The 14,865-nt window shown below is 40.0% G+C and overlaps 1 protein-coding gene across 6 annotated transcripts in view; it reads left to right on the forward strand.

Moving 5' to 3' along the window:
- Positions 1-14,865, forward strand: part of TBC1D14 (TBC1 domain family member 14) — a 63,811-nt gene that overhangs the window by 33,607 nt on the left and 15,339 nt on the right. For 3 of the 6 annotated variants that reach the window (XM_090139702.1, XM_031588343.2, XM_031588344.2), the window contains exons 4-10: positions 5,257-5,375; positions 7,916-7,998; positions 9,542-9,659; positions 11,123-11,229; positions 12,106-12,186; positions 13,417-13,511; positions 14,571-14,642. In XM_090139702.1, the coding sequence (XP_089995828.1) occupies positions 5,257-5,375; positions 7,916-7,998; positions 9,542-9,659; positions 11,123-11,229; positions 12,106-12,186; positions 13,417-13,511; positions 14,571-14,642 (675 nt within the window). Of the gene's footprint in view, positions 1-1,931; positions 2,045-4,806; positions 4,862-5,256; positions 5,376-7,915; positions 7,999-9,541; positions 9,660-11,122; positions 11,230-12,105; positions 12,187-13,416; positions 13,512-14,570; positions 14,643-14,865 lie in introns of those variants that run through there. The other 3 variants (XM_031588346.2, XM_090139704.1, XM_090139703.1) reach the window with 3 other exon arrangements.

A 14,865-nucleotide genomic window follows, 5' to 3' on the forward strand; every position in this document is an offset into this window, starting at 1 on the left:
AGAGAGACTGCAGACAGATGTAGCAGAAAGCTGTGGAGCAACAAAAGGGGAATGCTGAAGCAGTATTTTGGTAGCAGTCAGACTCAAAAACCAAGGAAAAAAAAAACAATTTGGCTTGTGCAATTCTGGTCTGGTTCCTATTCTTGTAAGCTGGAAGAGGCAGGAATTCCAGTCGAAAAATTATCGTGCAATTTCAGCTTGTGCATAACTTGTCTGAGTAGCCTCAGGTAATCTTAGAATTGTGGCAGCCTAAAAATACAGCTACCATACCTCTGTGTAATCAGTGGTAATGAAGTGTTACGGAGTGTACTTTGTTTCACCCCACAGGAGTATCTCCCAGTTCCACCTGGCTGCACTTTCAGGTTTTTTTTATTTTTATTTTTTTGTGGAGACAGCTGATGACTTTCCTTGGGGATTTGCAGCATCATTCCACTTTCAGTATGTGAAACCAGAAGGGTTTGCTGCAGAAATATTGTCCACCTCACAGTCTGAAGTTGTTTCTGTACTAATAGTTGTACTTCTACATAAATGTTTTTTGGTGTGTGATAATTGAATGTTTTGGACAGCTTATGAGGAGAAACGTTGGCATTTGGGACTGTGGTGCTTTATGTGAGCTCAGTTGATAGCATTGTGGTGATTGTCCATGCTCTGACACCAGATGTCTGTTGTTAATTGGTGGTGGTAGGAGTGAGGCAGAGATACTTTTAAACAAATGACCTGTCCCTCATTTGGTGTGTTACTGCTGCCTCAGGATTTGATGGCAAGCTGTAGGTTGAAAACATTAAGCTGATAAAGCATCCAGCAATTCCAAACATCATAGAATTGTTTTGAGTTGTAAGGCATGGTACTTGTGCTAAATATTTGCGATAATATTTAGTTTGAAACTGTTGCACAGAATCACAGAATCACACAGGATTGTAGGAGTTGGGAGGGACCTCAAGAGATTAAGTCCAAGCTCTAGCTAAAACAGGTACCTTACAGCAGGTTCCACAGGTAGGTGTCCAGACAGGTCTTGAATATTTCCAGAGGAGGAGGCTGCACAGATTCTCTGGGCAGCCTGTTCCAGTGCTCCATCACCCTTACTGTGAAGTTCTTCCTATGTTCAAGTTTTAGGCCATTGCTCTTTGTCCCATTGCTGTACACCATTGAGAAGAACCTGGCCTCATGTATTTCTCTCCCACCTCCCTTTAGATGTTTATAAAGATTAATCAGGTCCTTCCTCAATCTTCTTTTCCCCAGGCTGAGCAGACCCAGGTTCCTCAGCCGTTCCTCATATGGGAGATGCTCCAGGCCCTTAGTCATCTTTGTCACTCTTCACTGGACTCCTTCAGGGCGATCCTTGTCATTTTAAACTGTGGAGCCCAGTTGTCCTGTCACAGCAGCCCCTGCTGCTGGCTCTGGCCTTTCTTACAGCCCTCCTTCAGATACTGAAAGGCTGCTCTCAGGTCACCTCTGATCTGTGTCTTCTCCAGCCTGGACAGACCCAGCTCTCAGCCTGTCCTCTATACCGCTGAGGTATTCCAACCCTTTCAGCATTTTTGTGGCTCAATTTAAGAGAAAATAAGGAGAATTAGTAGAAATTCTCAGAAGCGGGATGCTTAAGAGACTTCTGTTGTATTCAGGGTATCCCTGCTGCTCATTCTGACTCAGGATCGGGCCTCGGTGAAGCCCATGAGCGGCGTGAGGTCCTGAGGACCGGCTGCAGATGCGGGGATGACAGCACGGTGCTCGTGCTGAACGCGGACCTCTCAGGGCTGCCCGAAGAGGGCGGACACAGCAACGAGGGGAAGCGGGAATGGAAGCGGCGTACCCCGCCGGGCCCGCCCCGCCGCCACGCGTGCTCAGGCAGCGCTGGGCGAGAGGGAGAGAAGCGATCGGCCGCGGCGGCTCCGCAGCTGATTAGCGGGGCTGGCGGGGCGGGGCGGGGCGGGCGGCCCGCGAGGCCGTGCGGGCCCGGGCGGCGCCGCGGCGGGGAGCCAGGTCCCGGAGCGGCCCGGGCATGGGGCTGCGGCGGCGCGGCCGGTGAGGCTCCGCGGCGTTCATGGTGAGCGCGGCCGGGCGGCCGCTTGGGGGAGGGGAAGGGAAGGGAAGCGAAGCGAAGCGGCGGCGGCGCGGGCGGCGGAGTCCTTCGGATCTCGCGGGGCGGGGTGCGGCGCGGCCGGCGGGGAGAGCCTGCGGAGGTGACGCGGTAACGCGGGTCGGGCGTTTCGGGCTCTCCGGTCGAGCCCGGGCGCTTGGTTTTGTTTGGTATGAAAGCTGCCGGCTGGAAGCGACTGCCCTCCCACCCCCGGCGCAGCTCAGCGAAGCCGCACGGCGGTGGGGCGGCGTGGTTCTCGCTGCCCCGTCGCCCGGCGGTAGCGCGCCGTGTTCCGCTCCCTTTAAACAAAGAGCACGCGAAGCCGGGTGACCTTGGCGGGGAGTCCGCGTCCCGCAGCCCGTGCTGCTCCTGCCGGGCAGGGCTGCGGGCGCACCGAGCCCTGAGCGCTGGTGCCTCGGCCCTGTGTGTATCTGTCTGCAAGCTGCTGTCGCAGAACACCTTCAGAACTCAGCTCTGCTCCCCTGGCCGTGGCAAACGTGGAGGAAAGCCTGAGTGGTCGCGGTGTTAGGAATGTATTGGAAATCATAAGCGATCAGGTCATCCTGAGTCGATCGTGGAGTTAATTTGCATCCCTATTAGATAAGGCAGCCCTAGTTTCAGTACAGGGTTTAAATATAGTTTGTCGCTGCAGGAGATTTGAGTCTGGTTTAAAGAAAAATGCTTCAAGTGAGCCATTGTGTGATCAGCCTATTGCAGTATGCCGGTGTGTGCAAATGTTCTGCTTGCCCCGTCAGCAAATACTCTTAGTATGAGTTTGTGGAGGCTTCAGTCTGTTTCATTGCCGTGTCGTACAGAATGCTCTCCTCAAAATTGCCTTCTCTTCCCACTGAAGTAGAAGGTCGTTGTAAAGAGCGCTTGTGAGTCTTGTTTAACCTTGCCTAACTCCTGTGCAGTCTTATCATTTGTATGCAGTGGACATTTTTGTTATTTTTGGCTGATACTGGAAATACTACAAAGGATTTACACTGCTAATCTGATGAAATGAGCCACTCCCATTCGGTGCGCTGCTCGGGCTTCTTTGCTGTAGTCTTGCTGAGTAAAACACATGGGTGAATGCTGGCTGAAATGTGGGATTAGCTTTTGCTTTATCCTTTCAGAGCTGTGAATAACTATGCTAACATGCCAGTGCTGTAACTAGCTACCCGAACTCCAAAATATTCTAAAACAAAGCATCGTTAATCAAGAAATTTCTGAAAGATGCTGTGCAGAGCACTGGTCTGGAGAAGTTTGTGCTTAGGTGATTTTGATTTCCAAATAATGGGAATAAAATCCCCATAGTGACCAGTCTGTACAGTTTCTTGTACCTTCTTAAAGCAGTTTTACTCTTTAATTGTCTTTCAATGAAAGGAGACCTTGAAAATAATTTTCTTATGCAAAAATCAGACAGCTTTTTTGGAACTTCTCACATAATAAGCACTGAGTGCCTGTGTTTTCGTGTCAAGTTGTGTGATGTGTGATGTGGGAGATTGATATGTGATGATTTCTGCCTTGTTGCAGGCTCTTGCGGATGTCAGCTGGTTTCACTAGTAGCAAAGCAGTAAAAACATCAGATTTAGGGACAAGGTTTACGTTGTCTGGGGGAGCAGTAATGTAGGTTAGTATTTGGCCATGTTAATTTGTGGAAAATAGCTAGGTCCATCTCCTAATAGAATCCAAAAAAAAAAACCCCAAAGAATAAGCCTCTCTTTCATCCTCTAAGTGCAGTGGATCTGCTCCTCTGTCAGTGGGGCAGCCAGAGCCCCCACTGATGGGCACTAAGGTATGCTGATGCACTGGTCACTATCAGCTGCCTGCAAGGAGTTATTCATGTAAGAGCAGTTTCTTAGCATTCTGAGTAAGTGTCTGTCTCAGTACCTTTTCAACTACATTTGTTTGCTTATTTTCTCAATAGACTTTTTTTTAACCAAGAGCTTTGTCAGTATGACTGCTCCCTCTAATAGTCAAAGCTATGTACTATTCAGTAGTTTAAATACTTCTGTTTTGTTGTTCTTGTTTTCAAATTGCTGCCGTGTATGGCAGCATTAACTGGTATTAATGAGGCAGACATTCCAAATTCATGACAGTATTTCCTGTCACAGCAATGCAGGCATCACAGGATTGAACACTGAGACACTGCCCTGTTCATAAACAAGGAGGGAGTTCTTCTGCATCCCAGGAGCTTCACAGAACTTGGTCTGTGAGTCCCACAGAACTAAATTGAATTAGAATTGAGTTGGACAGTGTAAAATAGAAGAGTTAATATGGTTCTGCTTTCAACTGTGTGTTTCTATATTTAAGGAGGAAGAGAAGGCTTTCTGTTAGTAGTTGACACTCCATTCTGGTTTCTGAATGAGCCAGACAGTTTGGTTGTTTTTGAGGGGTTGGATCTTTTGCCCAAGGAACTTTTTTTACATAACTGGCAGGTTGACGGAAATCAGTACCATTTGAAGGAGCTGTTTGTGCTGGCAGGAAAAAGGGGGAGAGAAAGACTGGTTGGAACAACTTTCACAGTGCTCAGTTATAATGCTTCATTTTTAGAGTACTATGTGCAGTTTTTATTTTTTTAAATAGAAATGGTATAAATAAGCTATACTAGAAAGAAGTGTCTTTTGGAAATGGCAAAATTGGTGAAGTTTTATTTAAAATGTCAGTGATATCCCAAACACAAGGTAACGTTACGCTTTGTTATGATTTAGGATTGTTGTACTTCAAGGCATTATAAGAACTGTGATTTTAACTCCCAAAACACTCCTCCCCAGCCTCCGGGGAGCCACTGAAAATAAGGTGAGAAGGAGAAATCTCACAATGAGATTTTAAGACAAGAAGCCTATGGTAGCTTTTGGCTTTGATTTCAAAACGGTGTAGATAAAAATATTCTAATAGATCTTTCTTACACCTCAGGTAAGCTTGTTCTTAGCAGTATTTTGTAAGAGCAGGCTTCCAGCCAGAGGAACTTAAAATTAGAAGTAATGAAAGAAGACATGGGAACTCACTTCTGAACTTAAATTTTAACATTGTTTTCAGTTCTGAGTTGACTCAAGCTGAAAAGCTTAAAAGAGATTGCAGTTGGGCAGAGATTCAAGAGCGTTGTCTTGGTGTCTTTTATTGACCCTGTTTAATTCTCCCAAGCATCATTTTGGTGTTCTCCACTTTTGTAACTTGTCCTTTATCTTCTCTAGGAATATGAAGAAAAAACTGGACGAGCTCACAGACCTCTCTCTCCTAAGCAGAATGTGAGGAAGAATCTTGATTTTGAGCCACTCTCCACTACTGCACTTATTTTAGAAGACAGACCAGCGTAAGTTTTGGGAAGCATCACAGCTCCTTCAAAATGGGGCTAGCAGACCTTCTCTTTCTGCATGTATTTGATTGCTCCAATTCAGACAGATGATTTTAAATCTAAATACTTTTGTTCTGGGCTAATGAATATGCAAGTGTGATGGTTATGAGAAAAATTATTCAAACTTACTTCAAAGAAGTAATTTTATAGTAAAAACATTTTTTGAGCTTTAGTTTTGAATAATTCTAAACACAAGGAATTTTTATTTTCCCATTGAGAGCATAAAGATAAGAATGAAGCTGGTAAAAGCTAGGGAAATTGAGAAGCAAGGATAAAGTGTCTTTGTTTGCGTGGAGAAAGACCAAACCCATATAAATAATGGAATGATATAATGATTGTTCTGCAGTGGAATCAGCATCATGTGATAAAGGTTGTCAGGAACTCAAGTTCTTTGATGCTTCTGTTTCAGTAATAAGATTATTGCATATGCAGACTAACTCTAGAAAGATTTATTTGTAACTGCTCTCATAGTTTTTTACCCCTGAATTTCACAAATTAAGTTGCATTTAGTCAATTTATGGACAGTATCCAGTCTTGCAGACATGATGTCTGTGTTTTTAATAGAGTGGTGCATTGATACAAAGAGCTGGCATAACATGGTATATGTTTTCATGAATAAATTTACACCAAAAATCCTCCTATCAAACGAGTTTAGTTGTAAGGTCATTTAAGACACTTTTTGGTTGGCTGGTTTCTCAGTACCCCAAAACAACCAGTGAGGGATTATTTGTAATAGTAAGTTTTCTTGTGTATAGCTGGAAATAATGCATACTGGCTTGTTTTAAATAAAACTTGTCTCTTAAAATCATTCTTTATGTGACATACTCTGAGACACGCAGTACTCAGCTAGATTCAATTATGGTACATTACAGGATAACATTCAGATTTTACTCTTTTCCTCATGTTGATAAACTGAGGAACTTCTAGCAAAAAAAGTTGTTTTTTTAATTTTGGACAGTTGAATCATGATTTCTTCCCTCTAATAGAGGAAACTGAGCAACAGTGCCAACCTCTAATGAATCTCTGTAAAGAATCTTTTTTTTTTTTTTTTTTTTAGTTGGCTTTTTTTTCCCTACCTATTAGGCTTTAAGTAATTTCTTGTTGATAGTCTGCAAAAATAAATACATAAATAAATTCAGACTTCCAAGAAATGCAGTGAGATGTTATTTCCAAAAGAGCTACACTGGGTTTTGGTCTCTTGAAGGGTTTAGGTAAAAGTCTAAGGAAAAAATCAATTAATATTTTGTAGCTTCTGTAGCTTTAACTGGACAGTGTTGAATCTTAATAGATACATCATCTCACTCATATGATGATGTCATTAAGAGAGGGAACAAATAATTTAAGTTGTGAGGTTCAAGTTGGTAGAATTTGAATCATTTCTTACGGTTTTCTGTTCCAAAATTCCCTTAACTCCATTTATAAAGACTTTGGATTTATGAAAAAGAGCCAGTCAACTTACATAAGTGAAACTGGAAAAAATCATTCTTCACGGGTAACAATTACATTAATGTGCAAATCAGTTTCTTGTATTCTTATTACAGTCTTGATTCTTAAAAATATTTGTGGGTGTGTAGCATATGGCTATGCATGCTTTACAGGTAATGTGATTATGTAAATAGTAAAGCATGCTGCTATTGATGATGTCTGCATTGACAGCTAGAAGCTGCCTTCTGTCTGAGACTTTACAGGAGAACACACATTAATTTTTGTGTTTCTTTTTTTATTAACTAAAGATATTAACTGACTAGAAATATGATACAATGATGAACAAAATACTTAGTTCCTGTTCTCATGTTTTGGTGATCCTATCATTGCGTGAGATACATGGTGATTATGTTAATTATTAATATAATTAGCTTAAAGTTAATGTGATCTGATACAGGAGCATGTGTATTGTATGGTAGAGATTTTACTTGAATCACAAATAGAAAATGGCTGCGTTGATCTCAGCGAGTGCAAAATGCACAGAATGGCTACTGCTTGTTGCTGTAGAAGTGAGGGGAGGGAGTTAAGCATTCTAAAAGAGAAATGGGGTCTCTGAGAACAGGAGGAGGAAGCTGGTGCAGCGAGCCATTACTGCATGAGTGAAGAAAGCTATGGATGTAGTCCTTAGTGAAGTACACAGTGAGTGAATAAGGTCTTTATCTGTAAGTGCTCAGTTTAAAGTAAAGCTACCAGCTAGTTATGTACCACTATATTCCCTTTATTTATGAAGATTAGTCTGTGGGTTCAGTTGGTTTAATAATAAAAATGCTGAAATTGCCAAACAAAAGGAAATTGCTCAGCATATTTTGTGTATAAAAGTACTCATAGCTGTTCAAGTGTTCTTTCCTTCTCTTCCGCTGACTCCAGCAAAAAAAATCTTTCCAAGAATCTGTTGGACTACTCCTTAATCAAATATTTTGATGTCGGGCAGCATTATGCTTTTCTTTTAAAAGTGCCTAGAATTGTCGTTGGATGGACATGGCAACTTGAAATACTGCTTTTTTTAATTTAAGGAACCTCCCAGCAAAACCAGCAGAAGAAGCTCAGAAACACAGGCAGCAGTACGAAGAAATGGTGGTTCAAGCAAAAAAAAGAGGTGATGGAGTTTCTTTTCTTCAGAAGAATGCAGTAAAGTTAATGGCTATTTCAAAACTTGAAATATACTTATGTCATTCGGTTTTTCTGTGTCGTGAGGGATTTGTACTTCCCTTTTAAGAAGAATCAATCCTGAAAGGAGAGAGACAAAAGTAGTTTCATTAAAAAGCCCCCAAAGTTTAGTTTTAAATAACTAAAAATATGTTAGAGTTTTATTCCAGGAGGCTGTCATACATAAGTACGTGTAGTTTCCGTGCAGGAAGTTTGTTTGATGATCAGTCTCCCACTTAAAATTTACATCTTTCCTCAGGTTTTGCTTCTCATTTCTTGTCTGGCTTCACAGCAGTGTCTCAGTAGCACTATACTGTGCACATCAGGTGGAGCTGATAGCAGTGGTTTCTTGCAGATTATTTTGTACTATCTCAGCCTTCTAATAAAAACAATCATTGCATCAATAGGAAATCTGGACACGTGGAAGTTGTGTCTACAAGGAGAGCTTCTGGAAATATTGTTTTTCCAGAAACAAATGTGAGCTATATGAAGCAGCGGGGAAGTGGCACGAAGTCGCTCACTTTCTACAGCTGACGTTTTAATTAAAATATTCCATTGTGGTTTTGGTGGGAAAGTTCATCCTACCCTTTTTTGTGACCTCCATGTCACTATGTTCATGTAGCAGGTACTGGTCCAGAGGAGATTCTCCTTTCCTTCTATGTGCATACAGTAGGTGGTTTGGGAGAAATGGAGTGATGCTCAGGTTAGGCAGTGGGCCAAGCCTTTGTGCTGTGTTCACTAGATGAGAGTATGTCATTCTATCAGATAAGTACCTCCAGTAAAACAAAAAACATTTTGCCTACAACCTCTGCAGGTGAATGACTTGGCAGAGTAATGTGTTGTACAGAGTTCAGGAAATCAAAGTGTGTAAGCACTGTTTTTGTTTAGAGAAAAATGTGTCTGTTTAAGACAGACTTACAGAGAAGTTATATCAAAGCCAGAGGTACGTGGAGGCAGTTGGTGTGGTTCAGCCCTAGCTTCTGTTGTGCTTTAAAGTGAACCCAACAAGTGGTGTGTGTTCATTCCAAAGAGTGTGGTACGTGGCATCCTACAATTAGTTTTCCTTTCCAATCAGTACTTGCCCATATTGCAGATTGTGTGTACACACACAGGTTCTGTATTTCCACTGTGAATCTATAAGGCATGTCTGCTGATGTTTGTTAAATCACATCTAACAAATTTATCTGTGGAGCAAACAGTAGTTGGCAATGTAATAAAAGAAGCACTGCATGGTAATGCAAAGATGTAAAATACATTTAAACTGAACGTGAAAAACGTAGGATTTTGTTCTGGGAGTTTCCAGTTTGTAGATTTGCGATGTAGAACATTTAGAATAACAATACATTAAAATTTTAGAATTGGAATAGTCTGCTGGAAACATAGATGTATGTAAGGTGATTTTACATGGCTACATAGTCCTGTATAGCTAGCTTTCTTTTTTTTTTTCCCTGGTTTTAAACTAAAAAAAAAAAAAAAAAATTGCTTTCCTGCAGAGCTTAAAGAAGCCCAGAAGAGAAAGAAGCAACTGGAGGAACGCTGTAAGCTGGAAGATAGCATTGGCAATGCTGTTTTAACTTGGAACAACGAAATCTTGCCCAACTGGGAAACCATGTAAGACAGTATGTTACATTGAGTTTTAATTAAAACTCTTCTGTATCCTGAAGAGAAGTTACAGATTTAGCAAGTGTAATTTTAAATGGTGTTGGTAACTTTTGTTTGGAAGTCATCTTCACACAGTGACAAAGATAATGAGTAACGTAGGCTTCATTAGTTTGATAAGGTGATAAAAAGTAATGCAGTTCTAATTCTCATTGCTTGGTCTTCAGTGGGGATTGGAGATACTTGGAAACTGTAAAAGAGTGAGAAGTGATCCATGAAAGCAAGTATAAAAGCAGAAAGCATAATGCTTAACTGCATTTATCAAAAATGAGGGTTTTTTTTCTTGCCTACGTCTTGAGCTTGGTGTTTCAGTATCAAACATGGAGTGAAGTACGTGCATGGCACTATTAAGCCTCTTTAATTAGTGGTAGATCTACTGAGATAATCAGGTGATGGAAAAGAAAAGTAGGGAAAAAGTTGTTTTAAAAAAGCTGAAATACTACAAGATTTTCTACAAAGATACAGCACATACGGTTGGTAAGCTACCTTCACTCTCCAGTTTTTCATGGACTTTACAATGACAAAAAAACCAGCCCCTTCCAATCTGGAGAGCATAAAAGCAATACAACTATAACAAAAGCCACCACAGCTTTTATAAATGCAGCTTGCTTAATGATGTGCAGTTGCTCCGTTAGAAATATTGACGCGATGTGCTGGAAAATGCAACTGAATTAGAGAACCAAATGTAAAATAAAGCATAAATAAACTGTAGATTAAATGTCTGTCTTTAGTAGTTGAAGATGCATGTCATGTCTGCTGTAAATCTAAGTATGCATTTTACTGTTCTGGCTTACAAAGCCAGAAGTTCCTCAGTGTGTTCCATATTTTACATTTAATTGAGGATCTGCTTGTAGGTCATTGCATTGCTGGGTTCTTTGTCTTTCCTGAAAGCTGTAGCAATTTCTGTGTCTGTGTTCTGTTAAAATGTCTTTTGTGCTTCTACCTAAAAATTTCTAATTCATGCTGGAGAGGCAAAGCTGAGTGGGTAACTGCATGTCCCATTTGCACAAGGAAGCAATGACTGAGAGAGTAGATTTGTAACTTGTTTATGTAATTAATTTTACATAGAATTTTAAGTCTGTCCAGACTTTAGCATATGCAATATGCAAGGATCTATTTTTCACTTCTTTATTACTGTTCCTTACAACTCTTGCTGGTCATCTATGATGGAATGTTACAGTTACTGTGACTGCACTGCTTCTGTCAAATAAACCATTAACTTCAGAAGGAAGGAAGCTTTCCTTTTGTATTTCAAGACAAAGTAGTACTAAATAATTGATATGTGCCAATCTGGTTTGACTTCTTGGCTCACTGATGTTCATTCTGGTCTGTATCCCTTTTGCTATGGTAAGAAGACACATTTACAGTTCAGCTGTCAATGAAATCTTTCTTAGAATGCATTTTGTTTTGAACAGGTGTTGTTCCCGTAAAGTTCGAGAGTTGTGGTGGCAGGGCATTCCTCCGAGCGTGAGAGGCAAAGTCTGGAGCTTGGCAATTGGCAACGAGTTAAACATCACCCATGGTGAGACTGTTGTCTTGTCTGCGTTGTGAAATGAAGAGAAATGAGTCTTGTATTTACTGAGTTGCATCAGAATCTGATTTGTGGGCATGAAGTATTATCTGCTTAGGTTTTATTTCTGGTGCTTTTACGTGCTTTGTTCAAAAATGCTGTATCTTTTAATCTTGTAGCTGTTCTAGGATTGCTGCCATGAATTGTTTGATTATTGCCATCATCGTGTCTTGCTTTAATGTTACACAGAAATGGTCAGAACGATGTAAGATTTTGTACTTTTTCTCATATTAGAATTGCTATTCATGTTGTAATGCCTGTGAGTACGCAGTCTGCCGATTTAGAGCAAGAAGTTAGGGCTTATGAGATTGAAAGACTTCCAGGAAAATTAGTCCATCTGCTTATATGTGTGTTAATGAAAACAGAAGTAGTGTGCTACTTCACACAACAGCAGAACAGTTTTGAAAGAGCAATTATTTCCAGTATGGAAAGACAGTAGACTGCCTGTACTCTTGCTAGTATTGTGCTGCTTTTCTGTGTTTGGTTCAGTTACCTCCGGTTTAGTTCCTGCCTTGAATTTGGTAGTCTTATCCTAGCCATCTGTTCAGACTGTGACTTTGAATGTCAGTGCTCTGTAAGGGAAAAATAATTGCTTCAACATAGAATGCAATTTCTGCCTTGATTGCCTTTCCCTCTTTCTCGATCTTAAATTATAGGTCAGTGGAACAGGTCTTTCAGAACCATAATCAAAAATTCAATTAGTATGTTGCATGTACTGCTGTTTGTATGCTTGGAGCAGCATTGCTCATATGGTACATGGCTGGTACTTGACAGTAAGCTCGTGTATTCAAATAACAGCTTTGATTTTCTCTACTCTTCTTTTTCCAGAACTGTACGATATTTGTCTGGCTCGAGCCAAAGAGAAATGGCGATCACGTAGCACGGTAGGGGCTGAGGTAGAATGTGAAGGTATGTTTTCTTTTGGTGAATAACTAATGCTATGATATAAAATGAAAGATTTGGTTAAATTGTTCCCTAAGATTAAAAAAAAAGAAAAGAAAAAAAAAAGCTATAAAGATGAATTTGATTTAAAAAAAAAAAAACTTCTTCCACAAAAAAAATAGCTGCATTCTTTCTTTTAATGAATCTTTTGTCCCTTATATGCCATGATTGTTCAGTTTTTCTTTGAAATCTTCCTCTAGGTACAGTTATGAATTGATACCTAATTTGTAGGAAAACTAGGAACATTTAGGAGGTTCTAATTTGAACTGAAACACAAATATTTTGCTGCATCTACAGTTTTGTAATTGGAACTCAAATCACAGCAGAAAGTTAAATTTTAGTTCCTTAGTGCGGCTTTGGGTCCATCTCCTGGGCATGTTTCAGAGAGAAGCAATTTATTTTTGCATATGAAGTGGTTTGAGATTTACTAATTGATGAGAGGAGTTGTATTTTTGAAAGTATTACGCTGCTGCTTGAAATTTGTCTTTGGTAAATAATTACACTGAGTAGAAAAAGGAGAACATACATACTGCTGGTGTTTATCCACAGAAAAGCATGGTTAGTTGGAAATCCCCAACTTTGTTTTCTTAAGATGCAATTTCCTGCATCTTAATTATGATGACATTAGGTACATTTCCAGCTTTCTCTTGCATTTTATTTTCTGGACTGTGTATCTTCATACGGTTGTTATAACTGTATTACTGCTATTTGCTAGTGACAAGTCTTATTTTTTCACTACTCCAGAAGTGGCAATAGGTAGTTTTCCCAACTATATTTAACCAGGACGAATGAAATAGAACTGAATTTTTTGGGTCTCAGATGCTTTAGAAATTTACTCTCGGTGAGGTCTCTTCGAGTTTTGGACCATGATCTGTAACAAGACAGAGAGTAAATATGATTTTGGGATGTGAGCCAACAGTAGAAGAGAGAGGTGACATCCGTTCTATAGTTCTTTAGATCTTCTCTCACCAGAAGCTCTGCACAGAGGTGACTATGTAAAGAACTATAGGAAGCCTTGTTTGAAAGCCATCAGGCTTGTGTGTCTGTTGGTTTGTCAAAGAATGCCAATGAAATTTCTGGCATGTTTTGCCTTGCCTCCCTCTCTTTCTTTCTACACTATTGACTTCATAACAATTGTAGGGGGGAAAAGGTGTACAGTGATGCGTGTAATGAGAGCAGTAACTTTGGCTTTTGTAGATGCTGGATTTTCTACAGCTGACAGAGAAGCAAGTTTGGAGTTAATAAAACTGGATATCTCAAGAACGTTTCCTAATCTCTGTATATTCCAACAGGTAAGCAGTGTTAACATTCAGCTTGTCTTCTCTTGAGAAAATAAGTTTATGTGATCTTGTCTGTCCCCTGGTTGAAACAGTCTGCTACAAAAAAAGGAGTAGACATCTTGAGAGAAAAAGTTCTTACAGATTTGGGAAATTTAGAAAAGACTAACCATAAAATACTGCATGTTTGGGAGAGACAAAATAGCAATCTGTTAGCTAACCATTGTGTTTGGGTTCATAGAGTCCAGTTCATGCTGGTTTCTGTCCAAGTGATACAGGTTAGTGTTTCCAAGTCAGTGAATCAGCACAGCTGCATTGCAAATGCATGGGAAGTGAGAAAGCAAAGCTCAGGCAGGAAAGATTGGAATTTTTTTTTTTTTGATTCCATAAAAGACCAGTGTAACTTACATGCTTTTTGGTATGCTTTAGTGACTTGTTCTAAGCAAATATTTTGTCCTTCTATAAAAATTCTTGACGTCCCTGTAAAAAAAAGTTTGGATTGTGATGAACCAACATTTTTGGGTAAAAAACATCTTCCTTTAGAAATTCTCAGCCAGTTATAATTGGTGTAAGCTATGGCAGCTGTTAATAGGCAACAGCATGAAATTCTTTTCAGCTATAGAGTCATTGATATGCTTGATATGCTGTGCGTACATGTTACAGCATATTGCTGTTCTAACTATTCTCTTCATGATTGCATGCTGCCTCTAGTCTAATAGACAATTAAATAGTTCTCATTAGTGTTCTGCTTTCTTGGCACAATTATCAAAATGCTGCTAAGCTGAAATGAGTCTCTTAGGCTTACATTTGTCTTGTATATAGATTTCGTATATAACTGATATAATTGTGCATCTATAATACATGTGGTATATGCAGTTGTTACAAGCTTCTAAGGTAAAAAGATATATTTTTTAAAGATTTGGGAATGTTCGAAGCTGCTCTGGGGAGCGTGAATAAAATAATATGAGTAACAATGAGTTATCAGAAGTAATACAAACTGTCAGTAGCATTGAAGAGTTTTTAATGTGTTTGCAGTGTACTTAGATATGTTGTTTTGCTTTTATGAAATTATAGGGTGGTCCTTACCATGACACATTGCACAGTATTTTAGGAGCCTATACTTGTTACAGACCTGACGTAGGATATGTAAGTGAACTTTTTCACCTGGGATGGGGAGGGAGAGTGAGGGGGAGGGAGAATTCTTTAACAGGCCTTCATAGACAAGTATTAAGTTATTTTGTGACTAATTGTGGGGTTTCTGTATGCTTATATTCCAACACACGCTTGAGAAGTGTGTCTCATGTAATTGTTCTGTTGCTAAATTTAAGCTTTTTAACAGTTTAAGTCATTGGAAAAGTCAAAAGTACAT

This window comes from Phasianus colchicus, chromosome 4 (assembly GCF_987193195.1).
Source record: "Phasianus colchicus chromosome 4, bPhaCol1.hap1.1, whole genome shotgun sequence".
Lineage (NCBI taxonomy): Eukaryota > Metazoa > Chordata > Aves > Galliformes > Phasianidae > Phasianus > Phasianus colchicus.